Raw genomic sequence first — 16,738 nt, forward strand, 5'->3', positions numbered from 1 at the left:
TAATGGCGGACTCCAGGAGGGCTCATGCTAAGGAGTACTTCCCAGAACTTCTGCTGCCAGTGTCCTTGTCCCTGTGGTGAGCCACAGCCACCCCCCGCCTCTGCAGAAGACCCTCCAACACTAGCAGGTAGGTCTGGTTCAATCTCCTATGGGGTCACTGCTCCTTCCCCCTGGGTCTTGATGCACACACTACTTTGTGTGTGCCCTCGAAGAGTGGAGTCTCTGTTTCCCCCAGTCCTGTCAAAGTCCTGCAATCAAATCCCACCAGCCTTCAATGTCTGATTCTTGGGAATTCCTCCTCCTATTGCTGGACCCTCAGGTTGGGTAGCCTGACGTTGGGCTCAGAACCTTCACTCCAGTGGGAGGACTTCTGTCATATAACTGTTCTCTAGTTTGTGAGTCACCCACCCAGAGGTTACAGGATTTGATTTTATTGTGATTGTGCACCTCCTGCCATCTCATGGCAGCTTCTGCTTTGTCTTTGGATGTGGGTATCTTTTTTGGTGAGTCCCAGAGTCTTCCTGTTGATGATTGTTCAGCAGTGAGTTGTGATTCTGGTGCTCTCACAAGAGGGAGTGAGCGCACATCCTTCTACTCTGCCACCTTGAACCCTGTTTTACCTTGTTGTTGTTTCATTTACATTTTTATTTTTTCTAATAGATTTTTAAATTTTTCTAACTTTATTTTCTTTTTTACTCTTTGTTATTGTTCTTCTTTGTTTTTTCTTATTTCCTGTGCCACACAGCTTGCAGGGTCTTGGCTCCCAGGCCGAGGGTCGGGCCTGAGCTCCTGTGGTGGGAGTGCCAAGTCCAAACTGCTCGACTGATAGAGAACCTCAGACCCCAGGGAATATTCATCAGAGTGAGGTCTCCCAGAGGTCCTCATCTCGGCACCAAGACACGGCTCCACCCAACTATCTGGAAACTCCAGTGCTGGACGTCTCAGGCCAAACAACTAGTAAGACAGGAACACAGACCCACCCATTGAAAAAACATGAGATGACAAAAAAATATCTTACAGATGAAGGAGCAAGGTAAAAACCTAAAAGCCCAAAAAAATGAAGAGGAAATAAGCAACCTACCTGAAAAAGAATTCAGAGTAATGATAGTAAAGATAATCCAAAATTTTGGAAATAGAATGGAAGCATGGATCGAGAAAATACAAGAAATGTTTAACAAAGACTTAGAAGAACTAAAGAACAAACAAACAGTGATGAACAATACAATAATTGAAATTAAAAATACTCTAGAGGGAATCAATAGCAGAATAACTGAGGCAGAAGAATGGATAAGTGAGCTTGAAGGTAGAATGGTGGCAATAACTGCCAAGGAGCAGAATTAAGAAAAAAGAATGAAAAGAATTGAGGACAGTCTCAGAGACCTTTGGGACAACATTTAATAATGCACCAACATTCAAATTAAAGGGGTCCCAGAAGCAGAAGAGAAAGAGAAACCGTCTGAAAAAATATTTGAAAAGATTATAGTCGAAAAGTTCCCTAACATGCGAAGGGAAATAGTCACCCAAGTCCAGGAAGCGCAAAGAGTCCCATACAGGATAAACCCTAGGAGAAACATAGCAAGACATATTAATCAAACTAACAAAAAATAAATTCAAGGAAAAAATATTAAATGCAGCAAGGAAAAAGCAAAAAATAGCACACAAGGGAATCCCCATAAGGTTATCAGCTGATTTTTCAGCTGAAACTCTGCAGGACAGAAGGGAGTGGCAGGGTATATTTAAAGTGATGAAAGGGAAAAACCTACAACAAAGATTACGCCAATCCACAAGGATCTCATTTAGATTTGACAGAGAAATCAAAAGTTTAACAGACAGGAAAAAGTTAAGAGAATTCAGCACCACCAAACCAGCTTTACAACAAATGCTAAAGGAACTTCTCTAGGTGGGAAACACAAGAGAAGAAAAGATCCACAAAAACAAATGCAAAACAATTCAGAAAATGGTAATAGGAACATACATATCGATAATTACTTTGAATGTAAATGGATTAAATGCTCCAAGCAAAAGACAGAGGCTCGCTGAATGTATACAAAAACAAGACCCATATATATGCTGTCTACAAGAGACCCACTTCAGACCTAGGGACACATATAGACTGAAAGTGAGGGGATGAAAAAAGATATTCCATGCAAATGGAAATCAAAAGAAAGCTGGAGTAGCAATAGTCATATCAGATAAAATGAAGACTGTTACGAGAGATAAGGAAGGACACTACATAATGATCAAGGGATCAATCCAAGAAGATATAACAATCATAAATATTTATGCACCTAACATAGGAGCACCTAAATACATAAGGCAAATGCTAACAGCCATAAAAGGGGAAACCGACAGTAACACAAATATAGTGGGGGACTTTAAAACCCCACTTACACCAAGGGACAGATCATCCAGACAGAAAATAAATAAGGAAACAAGCTTTAAATGACACAATAGACCAGACAGATTTAATCGATATTTATAGGACATTCCACCCAAGAGCAGAAGAATGCACATTCTTCTCAAGTGCACACGGAACATTCTCCAAGGTAGATCATATCTTGGGTCACAAATCAAGCCTCGGTAAATTTAAGAAAATTGAAATCGTATCAAGCATCTTTTCTGACCACAACGCCATCAGATTTGAAATCAACTAAAGGAAAAAAACTGTAAAAAACACAAACACATGGAGGCTAAACAGTGCACTGCTAAATAACCAAGAGGTCATTGAAGAAACCAAAGTCGAAATAAATAATACATAGGAACAAATGACAATGAAAACACAGTGACCCAAAACTGATGGGATGCAGCAAAAGCAGTTCTAAGAAGGAAGTTTATAGCAAATCAATCTCACCTCAAGAAACAAGAAACATCTCAAATAAACAATCTAAACTTACACCTAAAGCAACTAGAGAAAAAAGAACAAAGAAAACCCAAAGTTAGTAGAAGGAAAGAAATCATAAAGATCAGAGCAGAAATAAATGAAAAGAAATGAAGAAAACAATAGCAAAGATCAATGAAACTAAAAGCTAGTTCTTTGAGAACATAAACAAAATTGATAAATCTTTAGCCAGACTTATCAATAAAAAAAGGGAGAGGACTCAAATCATTAAAATTAGAAATGAAAAAGGGGAAATTACAACTGACAATGCAGAAATACAAAGGATCTTAAGAGACTACTACAAGCAACTCTATGCCAATAAAATGGACAACCTGGAAGAAATGGACAAATTCTTGGAAAGATACAACCTTCCAAGACTGAACCAGGAGGAAATAGACAATATGAACAGACCAATCACAAGTAATGAAATTGCAACTGTGATTAAAAATCTTCCAACAAACAGAAGTCCAGGACCAGATGGCTTCACAGGTGAATTCTATCAAACATTTAGAGAAGAGCTCACACCCATCCTTCTCAAACTCTTCCAAAAAAATTGCAGAGGAAGGAACACACCCAAACTTGTTTTACAAGGCCACCATCACCCTGATAACAAAACCAGACAAAGATACTACAAAAAAAGAAAATTACAGACCAATATCACTGATGAATATAGATGCAAAAGTCCTCAACAAAATACTAGCAAACCAAATGCAACAACATATTAAAAGGATCATACACCATGATCAAGTGGGAATTGTTCCAGGAATGCAAGGATTCTTCAATATACGCAAATCAATCAATGTGATACATCATATTAACAAATTGAAGAATAAAAACCATACGATCATCTCAATAGATGCAGAAAAAGCTTTTGACAAAATTCAACACCGATTTATGATAAAAACTCTCCAGAAAGTGGGCATAGAGGGAACCTACCTCAACATAATGAAGGTCATATACGACAAACCCACAGCAAACGTCATTCTCAATGGTGAAAAACTGAACGTATTTCCCCTAAGATCAGGAAAAAGACAAGGATGTCCACTCTCATCACTATTATTCAACATAGTTTTGGAAGTCTTAGCCACAGCATCCAGAGAACAAAAAGAAATAAAAGGAATACAGATTGGAAAAGAAGAAGTAAAACTGTCACTGTTTGCAGATGACATGATACTATACATAGAAAATCCTAAAGATGCCACCTGAGAACTATTAAAGCTAATCAATGAATTTGGTAAAGTTCCAGGATACAAAATTTATGGACAGAAATCTCTTGCATTCCTATACACTAACAACAAAAGATCAGAAAGAGAAATTAAGGAAACAATCCCATTTACCACTGCATCAAAAAGAATAAAATACCTAGGAATAAACCTACTTAAGGAAGCAAAAGACCTGTACTCAGAAAACTATAAGACACTGATGAAAGAAATCAAAGATAACACAAACAGATGGAGAGATATACCATGTTCTTGGATTGGAAGAATTAATATTGTGAAAATGACTATATTACCCAAAGCAATCTACAGACTCAATGCAATCCCTATCAAATTACCAATGGCATTTTTCACAGAATTAGAACAAAAAATCTTACAATTTGTATGGAAACACAAAAGACCCCGAATAGCCAAAGCAATTTTGAGAAAGAAAAACAGAGCTGGAGGAATCAGGCTCCCTGACTTTGGACTATACTACAAAGCTACAGTAATTAAGCCAATATGGTACTGGCACAAAAACAGAAATATAGATCAATGCAACAGAATAGAAAGCCCAGAGATAAACCCACGCACCTATGGTCAACTAATCTATGACAAAGGAGACAAGGATATACAATGGACAAAAGACAGCCTCTTCAATAAGTGGTGCTGGGAAAACTGGACAGCTACATGTAAAAGAATGAAATTAGAACACTCACTAATACCATACACAAAAATAAATTCAAAATGGGTTAAAGACCTAAATGTAAGACCGGACACTATAAAACTCTTAGAGGAAAACATGAGAGGAACACTCTGACATAAATTACAGCAAGATCTTTTTTGACCCAACTCCTAGAGTAATGAAAATAAAAACAAAAATAAACAAATGGGACCTAATAAAACTTAAAAGCTTTTGCTCAGCAAAGGAAACCATAATCAAGATGAAAAGACAATCCTTAGAATAGGAGAAAATATTTGCAATTGAAGCAATGGTCAAAGGATTAATCTCCAAAATATACAAACAGTTCATTTAGCTCAATATCATAAAAACAAACAACCCAATCAAAAAATGGTTGGAAGACCTAAATAGACATTTCTCCAAAGAAGACATACAGATGGCCCAGAGGCACATGAAAAGCTGCTCAACATCACTAATTATTAGAGAAATGCAAATCAAAACTACAATGAGGTATCACCTCACACCAGTTAGAATGACCATCATCAAAAAATCTACAAACAGTAAATGCTGGAGAGGGTGTGGAGAAAAGGAAACCCTCTTGCACTGTTGGTGGGAATGTTAACTGATAAAGTCACTGTGGAGAACAGTATGCAGGTTCCTTAAAAAACTAAAAATAGAATTACCATATGACCCAGCAATCCCACTACTGGGCATATACCCAGAGAAAACCATAATTCAGAAAGACACATGTACCCCAATGTTCATTGCAGCACTATTTACAATAGCCAGGTCATGGAAGCAACCTAAATGTCCATTGACAGATGAATGGATAATGAAGATGTGGTACATATATACAATGGAATATTACTCAGGCATAAAAAGCAATGAAATTGGGTCATTTGTAGAGATATGAATGGACCTAGAGTCTGTCATACAGAGTCAAGTAAGTCAGAAAGAGAAAGACAAATATCATATATTAACGCATGTATGTGAAATCTAGAAAAATAGTACAGATGCACCTATTTCCATGGCAGGAATTGAGATGCAGATGTAGAGCACGGACATGTGGACACAGGGGGGGAAGGGCAGGGTGGGATGAATTGGGAGATTAGGTTTGACATAAATATACTACCATGTGTAAAACAGATAGCTAGTGGGAACCTGCAGTATAGCATGGGGAGCTCAGCTCAGTACTCTGTGATGACCTAGATGGGTGGGATGGGGGCGATGGGAGGGAGGTCCAAGAGGGAGGGGATATTATGTATACATACAGCCGATTCAATTTTTTGTACAGCAGAAACTAACACAACATCGTAAAGCAATTATACTCCAATAAAAAAATATATAGGAGACACACAGAAAAGACACAGTAGAGAAGAACTGGATTTTCCCTACTCAGGAGGTAGACTGAATCGAGTTTTTCCTTTATACCCATTAACTACTAGACCCTCTAGAAAGTCCTGAATATGGGTTGACGATATTAACAATTGGACCAACATAACATCTTAGCAATATCTAGGTATAAACTAAGGACAAGAAATACTTTCTTGTACACATACTTATAATATCATTTAAAATATAAAGGTCCAGGGGTCCTGTAAGCACAGGGCCGTTCTCTTTCTGGTGTAGGGGATGGCATAAGGGAGACCAATACATTTTGCATCAATCTATGGCCTCTCTCTACCTTGTTGTCACTGTTTGGACAAGATTTCCTACCCTGAAGGAAACAAACAGCCAGACCAGAGGGATAATTTCTTATATCACTAACTCAGGGCCTTGTGTTTCTGGTCAATATTTCAGGTCATTGTTCTAGCAACTTTAGACCTTGTACCTGTAGTGGAAATGGATGGCATGCCCACTTTCTTACCAATGCACTCCAAGGTGCCCCCTGCCTATATGACCAGAGCACCCCTTTCTTGGGCACACCTAATCACTGGAAACAGGAAGGTACTCCACTCAGCAATTACAGGACAATGAAGTAGCAAGGGTTCAGAAGACTCAAACTCACCTCATCAGGCAAGTTAGTTTTTCTCTCTTCATTCAGTAGGGTGTCTTATATCTGTTTTACCTACCTCATGGGGTGGTTGAGAAGACCAAATGAGTCAGAATCACTATCTTTAAGGTAGAAAGACACTTCAGAACTCAATCACTAACCTGGAGTTTCTGGGTCCTTAGAAATCCCCAGGTTTGTAATGGGACCCTAACTTTCACTTATATTAAAAAGGCCAAAGGAAATTGTACATTTATTTTGATGAGAAAGAAAGCACTGACCAACCAAGGCACTATGTTGCTTTGATTTGACAGGAACAAATGTTTAAGAAAAAAAAATTGCTTGATGCTCAAACCTTCCAAAGGAAAGTGTCCTAGTAGTCTGAAGGCTGAAAACATTTTACTGCCCTAGTCCCAAATGTTTATTCTATAGGCAAAGGAACTGAAGATCCAAGAGGTGAAGCCAGGGGACACAAGCTAGCAAACAGAAGGTCTTGGATTCAAAACCAAGTCTTCTGGCTCCCAAACCAGGAATCCCACCATTTCGTTACCCAGTGAGAAAGCTGAGTGCAGTGGTGGAGAGCATTAATTTGGAGTCAAAATGAACTAGGTTAAGCCCTGGATATGCCACTTGCTGACCTTTTGGAGTCTCAGTTTCTTCATCAACATAATGCAGAGAATAATGAACAACTTCTTGGGGTTGGTGTAAAGACGTGATTAGATCTTGAATGTTCAGAACACTTACACAGTGCTTGGACTACAACATGTGCTGGAAAAATGGTAGCTATTATCATAATTAATTTCCTGATGAGTTTCTGATATGCAGTTTGTAAACCTTAAAAGAGCTATAAAATGCTAAACTTATATTTATCTACATGTATATGAATAATATAATATATAACAATTTAATAGTGGTTATTAGTACTAAATCATTTTAGTCTATAGTTTAAAGCTCTCTGAGGAAGAGAGCTAAAATAACACGGGCTAACCATTTTGTAACATTCAAATAGAAACAGAGTAGCAGATAGTTGCTGTCCCAGCCTCTTGGCCTCATTCCCTTTTCTGTTAACCACAGCCTAAGCCTTCCTGGGGTACCCCATCCTTCTCTTTCTTGGTTCTCATGGTTTAGAGATGAGAACACTACCCGAATCTAAACCATACTCTTGGCTATGGTGTTTGCCTTGCTGTTGCCCAAACAACCCAAATCAGGCCAGTGCCACACCAGCCAGTGTCACAGTGTTGGAAAAAAGGGAAACCATTTTTTCCCCTGTGGATGGAAACCTGGTAGGATGTAAGTCTGGAACTGCTGGGGCCCACAAACTGGAGAGAATCTGTCAAGAGAACGGAGCTGACACAGAGGACAGCCAAGTAGAGGGAGGAAGATTGCATTCTAATTGTAGTGTTGAGGGCCTGAAGCTAGCAACTCCTAAACTTTCCAACATGTGAGCCCCGAATTCCATTTTTTACATTAGCCAGTCTGGCCTCCTATCCCTTACAACCAAAAACGTCTTTAATAAATACTCATCAGTAAAATGAAGGCACAATATAGAGTTTAACATTGAATGACAGAATCCCCAGACCCAGACAGTAGAAGTCTGTATAGAAGAGATTCTAAGGGCTGCCTGTAATCACGCTGTGTCTTCAAATGTGTGCTAGACGGCCAGTGAGAGAGCCTGTGACCTCAGACAGTCAAGTAATTTCTCTCTGAAGTTGCCTGCAAGAAAGCAAAGGCTGAAGGATCACAGATGAACTGCCTCAGGATGCTTTCCACCTTCCTACTCCAAGTCCCAGGTAGTTTTCTCCTTACTGTTCACCTTCTAGCCTGAACCTGATTCCCTGCAACCGTCACTTTGGGCAGAAACAACCTGAACTGGAAGTTCAATCTGGTCATTGCTGGAAGGTGCAAGTTCTGTCCACTTTTCCATTCTCCCATTCATGCCAATTATCATTGCTATTTCTCTGCGTGCAACAATAATACCTGGTGTTGGTGTCCCGGTTTACATCCACTTGGAATTGAATCAGATGGTCTTTAAGATTTTGGGCTCGCTCACAGATATCATAATTTAGGCTCATGGTGTCAAGGCAGAACATGGCCAAAGGCACGGTATTGTGCATGGATGCAATTTCATTTCTCCGCTTTTTTATGCTATTGATCCTCTGTAGAAGAGAGTAGATTCAGTAGCTTAATTTGCCTCTAGCCTCTATGCATTTGCCCCCAGCCTCATCCTCAGCCAATATAGTACAATGTTGAGCATAGTATATATACTAGTGAAACACACTGACTACTCAGTGGATTGTCTGTAGCACATGTAACCAAGATACGAAATGTCAAGTGGCATCTCCTACCATCACAAAATCCTCAATTTCATGATTTTCTTTCAGGAATGCAGTGATGTTTTGCTCTGCCGTGTTATCCAATAAGTCATCATACTTCTTGTATACATTTAAGTATCTTCCATATTGAAGAGCATAAAAATCAAACATACAAATACAGGTCACCAAATCAGATTAGTCAGAGTGGCAAATGAAGAGATAATATCATAAAAACTAGCCCAAATCACGAAAGAGAAATATAACGTGGCAAAATAGAGTGAACTGGGAATTCAGAACTTTAGCTTCAAATTCCAATTTTGCCACTTCCTACCTGCATGAACTTAGACAAGATATTTCTCTTTTTCAAAGATCAGTGTCCTTAATTTTAAGTGGAAATGATAATAGCTCACTGGATTGTTGTAAAGATGTAATAATATATATTTAAAGCACTTAATACTATGCCTAACGTACAGTAAATGTGCAATAAACATTACTTCCTATCCCTCCTTCCAGTTCTAAAATTCTACATCTAAATTTTAAGATGAAAATTTGTAACTAATGAACCTAAAGTCTATTGAATAGAGTTAAGTTTCCCTCTGTCTGTTGTCAGATGATGCAGAAATGGCTGGACAGATTTCCCCCAAATTGGAGGATGTTTGGGGGATGCTCTGACTTAAAATAAGTTTGAATTAAAATAAAGATGATATGGAGTAAACAGAATTAACTTTGTGGGGCCCAGGGGTGTACTTCCAAGAGTTGGCCAACACTTCAGAGACTCTGAAACTGAGATACAAGGAGAAGCCCATGGAACTGTCAGTCTACAAAAACAAACTATACATATAAGAATCAACAACAGGGAAAACAGAGGTTTCAAATAGATGACACCAGATTAAATTCACGAGGGCAGAGCTTCCAAATCTGAGGCTGTGGTTTTCAGAATAGATTAGCAGCAGTTCTCAACTGGGGGTGATTTTGCCCCCAGGGGACATTTGTCCATGTCTGAAGACATTTTTGGTTGTCAAAACTGGGGAGGGTCCTACTAACAGGTAGAAGTCAGGGATGCTGCTAAACATCCTACCATACCCAGGACAGCCCCTCATAATGCAGAATTTTCTGGTCTAGTCTTCTTGCTTCCCTTCCTCTTTTGTTCTCTTCTTTTGTGATTTGATGACTATCTTTAGGGTTGTGTTTGGATTGTTTTTTCTTTTTTGCATCTATTGTACATTTTTGGTTTGCAGTTACCATGAGGTTTTGACATAGCAGTCTATATATATATATATATATATATATACACACACACACACACGTATACATACAAGATTGTTTTAAGTTGCTGGTCTCTTAATTTCAAATGTATTTCCAATATCTTGCACTTGTAGTCTCCTCTTCTCACGATTGCTGGTTTTGACATATTTGTGACATCATATTTGTGTGTGGATGATTTCCTACCTTTATTGTATGTTTGCCTTTACCAGTGAGCTTTACCTTTTGTAATTTTCTTGTTTCTGGTTGGGGGCTTTTCTTTTCCTCTTAGAGAAGTTCTTTTAGTATTTGTTGTAAAGCTGATTTGGTGGTGCTGAATTCTCTTAGCTTTTGCTTGTCTGTAAAGCTTTTGACTTCTCTGTCGAGTCTCAACAAGAGCCTTGCCGGGTAGAGTATTCTTGGTTGTAGGTTTTTCCTTTTCAACACTTTAAATATATAATGCCACTCACTTCTGGCCTGCAGAGTTTCTGCTGAAAAATCAGCTGATAACTGTATGGGGTTCCCTTGTATGTTATTTGTTGCTTTTCCCTTGTTGCTTTTAATATTTTCTCTTTGTTTTTAATTTTTGTCAATTTGATTAATATGTGTCTCGGCGTGTTTCTCCTTGGGTTTGTCCTGTATGGGACTCTCTGCACTTCCTGGACTTCAGTGAGTGTTTCCTTTCCCATGTTAGGGAAGTTTTCAGCTATTATCTCTTCAAATATTTTCCCAGGCCCTTTTTCTCTCTCTTCTCCTTCTGGGACTCCTACAATGCAAATATTGGTGCATTTAATGTTGTTCCAGAGGTCTCTGAGACTGTCCTCATTTCTTTTCATTCTTTCTTCTTTATTCTGTTCCACAGCAGTGATTTCCACCAATTGATCTGTCTTCCAGCTCACTTATTCATTCTTCTGCCCATTTATTCTGCCATTGATTCCTTCTACTGTATTTTTCATTTCAGTTATTTTATTGTTCATCTCTGTTTGTTTGTTCTTTAAATCTTCTAGCTCTTTGTTAAAGATTTCTTGTATCTTCTCAGTCTGTACCTCCATTCTGTTTCTGAGACCTTGGGTCATCTTCACTATCATTACTCTGAATTCTTTTTCAGGTAGATTGCTTATTTCTACTTCACTTAGTTGTTCTTCTGGGGTTTTATCTTCTTCCTTTGTCTGGAACATAGTCCTCTGCCATCTCATTTTGTCTAACTTTCTGTGTTTGTGGTCTCTGTTCTGCAGGCTGCAGGACAGTAGTTCCTCTTGCTTCTGGTGTCTGCCCCATGGTAAGTCAGGTTGGTCCAGGGGCTTGTGCAGGCTTCCTGGTGGGAGGAACTGGTGCCTGCCCACTGGTTAAAATGCATGAATTTCTAAATGCCAGAACCTGTCTGGCGCCACGGCTTTCATGCAATAGAGGTGAACCTGTTATTTGAATTCAGGCTCTCCTATCTATTTGCTGGAAAGTTATGGTTTCCTTATCTGTAAATAGGGATAAATAGTAATACCGATGTAAGTAAACATTGGCTACTCTTATTCTTTCAGGTATATGGGAACAGGGATCGTTTGTTTGATGACAGTTAGGAACTCTAAACCAATGCCAATGGCTAAGTTACAACTAAACCAACTTACTTGTAGGGGCCAACTTGATTTTTCTGAAATACCTCGAAAGTTTGATCCACAAAGTCAGAAACCAGTTTTTCATCAGCATTAACAGTTCCAAGAATCAGATTATATCCTTTCAACTCTGGGAACAGGATAGATTCCACCTAAAGAGGAGAAACCACTTTTATTTTTTTTTAAAGATTTATTTTTTGATGTGGACCATTTGTAAAGTCTTTATTGAATTTGTTACAATATTGCTTCTGTTTTATGTTTTTTGGTTTTTTGGCCACGAGGCATGTGGGAATCTTAGCTCCCTGACCAGGGATCGAACTCACACCCCCTGCATTGGAAGGCAAAGTCTTAACCACTGGACTGCCAGGGAAGTCCTGAAACCACGTTTAAATGTCACAAGACGTCCACAAGACACAAGAAGGAAGATGACACCAAAATGTAAAGTCTCCTGCAATGCACTCATTTCCAGGGACATCGGCTGCATTTCAACTCTATTTCTTCTCGGATGGTGCTGGAAATCACCCCACTGTTCCCTTTACCTCTATTCTCTCTCCTCTTCCTCTTGTTAGATTACTCATCTTTCAAATTCTTGCTCCTTTCAAGTCTCATGTCCTTAGAGAGTCCCCCCCACCTTGGCCCCCAGTGGATGTTAGGTTTTCCTGCTTAAAGTTCACATTCTAAATTTATCCCACTTGGCACTCATCGTAATTGTAATTAAATGAATGTGTAATGAGCTGTTCTAGGTTTGTCCTGGGATATAAATGCCATGAGGGTCTGGATTGTATCTGACTTTCTCCACTATTGTGAAGGGCCTAACAAGAGCTTGGCACATAGTAAGTGCACATAAACATTGTGTGAGTGAATAAATACTACAGTGGTACCCCTCTCCCCCACCAAACACTTTCCTCTCTAATGAAAAGCTACTAGAGGCATGGGTTCCAATTCAAACTCTGCTGCTAGCTGACTATGTGACCTTAGGTAAGCTACCTTCTCTGGACTTTAGTTTTCTCATCTGAAGAAAGGGAGAGATATACTAGATTCTTCTCTCAGTTCAGGAAAAAAAGCTATGTCTTTATGATCTGAGGCACAAAAAGTATTTTTCCTGAGAATTCAACTCTCCAACTTCTTAATGGCACATGTGTATCTCTGAGAATGTTCTCAGTTGCATGACTTATGCAAGCTGCAAGTCCTTGTTGGGGACCCATTGCCTTCCACTGCTCTCTCTACTAAGAAAGATTTTAGTGATCTGTATAAGAAAGGACTCTTCAGAGGGCTTTACTGAGTTATGAGTTACATGCAGCTGATGAAAATGCATCGATTTAGAAAGGGGGAAAGGCAAGTACAACTGATCTTTGTCTTCCCTCTTTGGACAATCCAAAGGTTTTTAAACCAGTGGAGAAGCAACTTCTTTGCTGTAGCCATACTGTAGGCAGTGTTTGAAAGCAGGATATGAGTGAAATGGCTTAGGGCAGCACAACTGGAGCATTCAGGCCTTGCAACAGATCATAGGTGGGCAGGATAAGGGATTATCTCTTGGGAAAAGTATTCAATCGAAAGAAGATTTTAAATGTGGCTGGTTCTCACTATGGAGAACTGTATGGAGGTTCCTTAAAAACTAAAAATATAGTTACCATATGATCCAGTGATCTCACTCCTGGGCATATATCCAGAGAAAAGTCTAATTCAAAAAGATACATGCACCCCAATGTTCATAGCAGCACGATTTATAATAGCCAAGACATGGAAGCAACCTAAATGTCCACTGACAGATGAATGTGGCCTATACACACACACACACACACAATGAAATATTACTCAGCCATAAAAATGAATGAAATAATGCCAGCTGCAGGAACATGAATGGATCTAGAGATTATTATACTAAGTAAAGTAAATCAGAAAGAGAAAGACAAATACCATATGATATCACTTATATGTGGAATCTAAAATATGACACAAATGAACTTATTTACGAAATATAAACAGACTCACAGATGTAGAAAACAAACTTATGGTTACCAAAGGGGAATGGAGAGGGAGGGATAAATTTGGAATTTGGGATTAACAGATACACACTACTATATACAAAACAGATAAACAACAAGGACCCACTGTATAGCACAGGGAACTATATTCAATATCTTGTAATGCCCTATAATGGAAAAGAATCTGAAAAAGAATACATACACATATATGTATAACTGAATCATTTTGCTGTATACCTAAAACATTGTAAATCAACTATACTTCAATTAAAATTTTTAAAAAATACACCTTTACAAAAATGTGGCTGCTTCTCCTATGCCCCACAGAGCAGTCTGTAAAACCGAGCCAAGAACAATAGTGCTCTTTCCAGGTAATTATTGTTACTATCTGCTTATCTCCATGGCTCTCTGATCCCAGACTTCTTGGTCTTGTCATTACCTTCAGTGCTTTCTCCTGTATACTTCTCCAACTTTGGCATTTCCCTGGCACTTTGAGTTAGACTATTCTCCCATCAGGAGGGAGACTGACCCAAGCAACCCCATTCCATAGGGGGAATATACAATTATATATATAATTTAATATATATATATTTATATATATATAATGTGTTTTATATATCTATATAATGATTATGAAAGTAATGCATCGACTGCTAATGCTGTTTTAAATTCTGCTTATTGCATTTTCAATTTTATAAAATCCTTCCCTTATCTCATCCAGCTTCCTTTTATTTATGTCTCTCATTCACCTCTTTTCATTTCAGTCAGTATTACAGATCCATGTTTTTCTCAGTTTTTTGCTAAGGCAAATATTTTCTAATATTTACTTTGGTTTCCTTTAGTAACTTTCTCACAAATATGCTTTCCTTTTGCACCTTGACTACTACTTTCAAACATCTCATGCTGATGTTTTTTCCAACTTTTAAAATTCATCTTTAACCATAAATAAGGCAGGACTGATAGGGGATGGGGTACTGTCTATCTGTTGCTGTTCTTAAGTATTCTTCTTAGATATTCAACCTGAGGGACTATTCTTTTAAAATGTCACTACCCAGATCAGAGATAATACAGTGTGACAGGTTCAGAGAGGCAGACTGTGCTATGGGCATCTCTAGATGGAGAATTCACATCCTGGGCTGCTTTTTCTCATAGTCTAGTAGAGTCATCAGCACTTACTTGGGTCTAGCTTTCAAACCTGGTACAAACTATGACCTATGACTATGTCTTCTTGGCATTACAACCCACTAAATCTACTACCAGCCCCTGCCAGGCTGTTAGCAGCAGCAGCCACATAAGCCCTGGGCTCTCCTAGCCCAGCTGCTCGCAAACATTGCTAATCAACAGCAGTGAAGGGGAACTTGAGTGGTATGTACTTTAACTGTCTCCAAGCCCCACACTTATCCTTCCAAATTACAGGGTCTTCTCTTTCATTTCCTTCCTAGGGATACTGATTGTAGGAGAGCTGCCCACGTTTCTTCCCCCTCTGAACATCCAGTTTTCCTGTTAGTCTGACTTGGTTGGGTTCAAAACCCCCAATTTAGAGTTCTCTGGTGAAATCAACTGGAACATGTGGCTTCACATGCTTCCCTACAAAGTCCAACCCTAATCATGAGCTCTTAGAACCCTCTAAGCACAGGACTGCAAAGAGAAGAGTGCTTAAGAGCATCCAAGCATCATACATAATGCATGGGGAGGGAGGGAGAGCGAGGGATGGGGAGGGGAGAAACACCCTGCAAGTCCCTTCCCTACGCGGGGCTGGACACTGGCCCTCTTGCCACACCAACCACCCAGAGGGGGACAGAAGATGGAATGCCAAAGAGTCACACTCATGTGGGTGATCCTGCCCAGTTCTAGAAGTCTGCTAATAACTGTCTGTAATCTGATAAGTAATGTCACCCTGGAAAGGAAACTTGGAAAAGGGCTTGGGCCAGGAAGGGAAGCTTTAATCTCTCCCCTAGAAGCCTACAGTGAGTTAAACAGACAAATAAACAAATGGAAATTCAAGAACTAAATTAGATATAGTCTTATGAAAATTCTTGGCAAAGTACATGGCAATTGATCCATCATGAATTATTAACCCAAGATGGATATGGCTTGGGACACATCTGCCCTTTTGAGGTTGGCATCATGTGGGGAACTCTACTTTCTCACAAAGTAACTCTTAGTGTCCTTGTTAACGGGATGTGTGGACTTTTCTTTAAGGCCCAAATCCTCTTTCTGGGAGTCAAGTGGGTGTACTCAGGATATATCTCCCAAAGTATCAATAAAACCCTACCTTGCACAAGCAGCCATTTTAAACATATTTTATTCAATATGTGAATAAAAATACAAATGAATAATTAAGTGAATACTGTACCTTGGGAATCCCCCTAGAGTTCTTAATAATTTCCAAGAAAGAGTTGTGTATTAATTCCCAGCAGTCATCAAAGGATGGATTAAAGACAATAATGGGCTCATTGACTTCAAGCTTGATCATAATCAGCTGAGGTTTAAAGAACTCCATCTCTTGGTAGGGCTCCTCGAAATCATTCCCATCCTTCAGGAGAAATAAGATATGGAAATTATTACAAAATGGAACCTTCTAGAATCAAGGGAGTGAATCTTACCCATTTATAGGACTACATGGGCACCAGAAAAGGAAATGAAAGGTACCATGCACTGTTCATATTTTAAATAAGGGCAAAGTATGGCTTAGCCCACCTGAGTTCACCCTCTCCCCCTTCTTCGAAGCTTTGATTCAGTACGTTTACTTTGCTTGGAAATTCCTTTGTCAGTATTTCCAAATCCTCCCCATCCTTTAAAATTCAGCTCAAAATCCCCTCCCCTGGGAAGCCTCCCTGCTCCCC

General features: G+C 39.1%; 1 protein-coding gene across 11 annotated transcripts in view; it reads right to left on the reverse strand.

Moving 5' to 3' along the window:
* The window catches only part of DNAH3 (dynein axonemal heavy chain 3), a 208,869-nt gene that overhangs the window by 168,150 nt on the left and 23,981 nt on the right, over positions 1-16,738 (reverse strand). For 9 of the 11 annotated variants that reach the window (XR_014236086.1, XM_082362351.1, XM_082362354.1 and 6 more), the window contains 4 exons: positions 16,249-16,428; positions 11,923-12,059; positions 9,092-9,197; positions 8,724-8,902 (listed from right to left, as the gene is read on the reverse strand). Coding sequence is in view for 9 of the 11 variants with exons in the window: in XM_082362351.1 (XP_082218477.1) it covers positions 8,724-8,902; positions 9,092-9,197; positions 11,923-12,059; positions 16,249-16,428 (602 nt within the window). In the remaining 2 variants the exon portion in view is untranslated. Of the gene's footprint in view, positions 1-8,723; positions 8,903-9,091; positions 9,198-11,922; positions 12,060-16,248; positions 16,429-16,738 lie in introns of those variants that run through there. The other 2 variants (XM_082362357.1, XM_082362352.1) reach the window with 2 other exon arrangements.

Source organism: Balaenoptera borealis, assembly GCF_965194805.1.
Source record: "Balaenoptera borealis genome assembly, chromosome: 16".
In the NCBI taxonomy this organism is placed as follows: domain Eukaryota; kingdom Metazoa; phylum Chordata; class Mammalia; order Artiodactyla; family Balaenopteridae; genus Balaenoptera; species Balaenoptera borealis.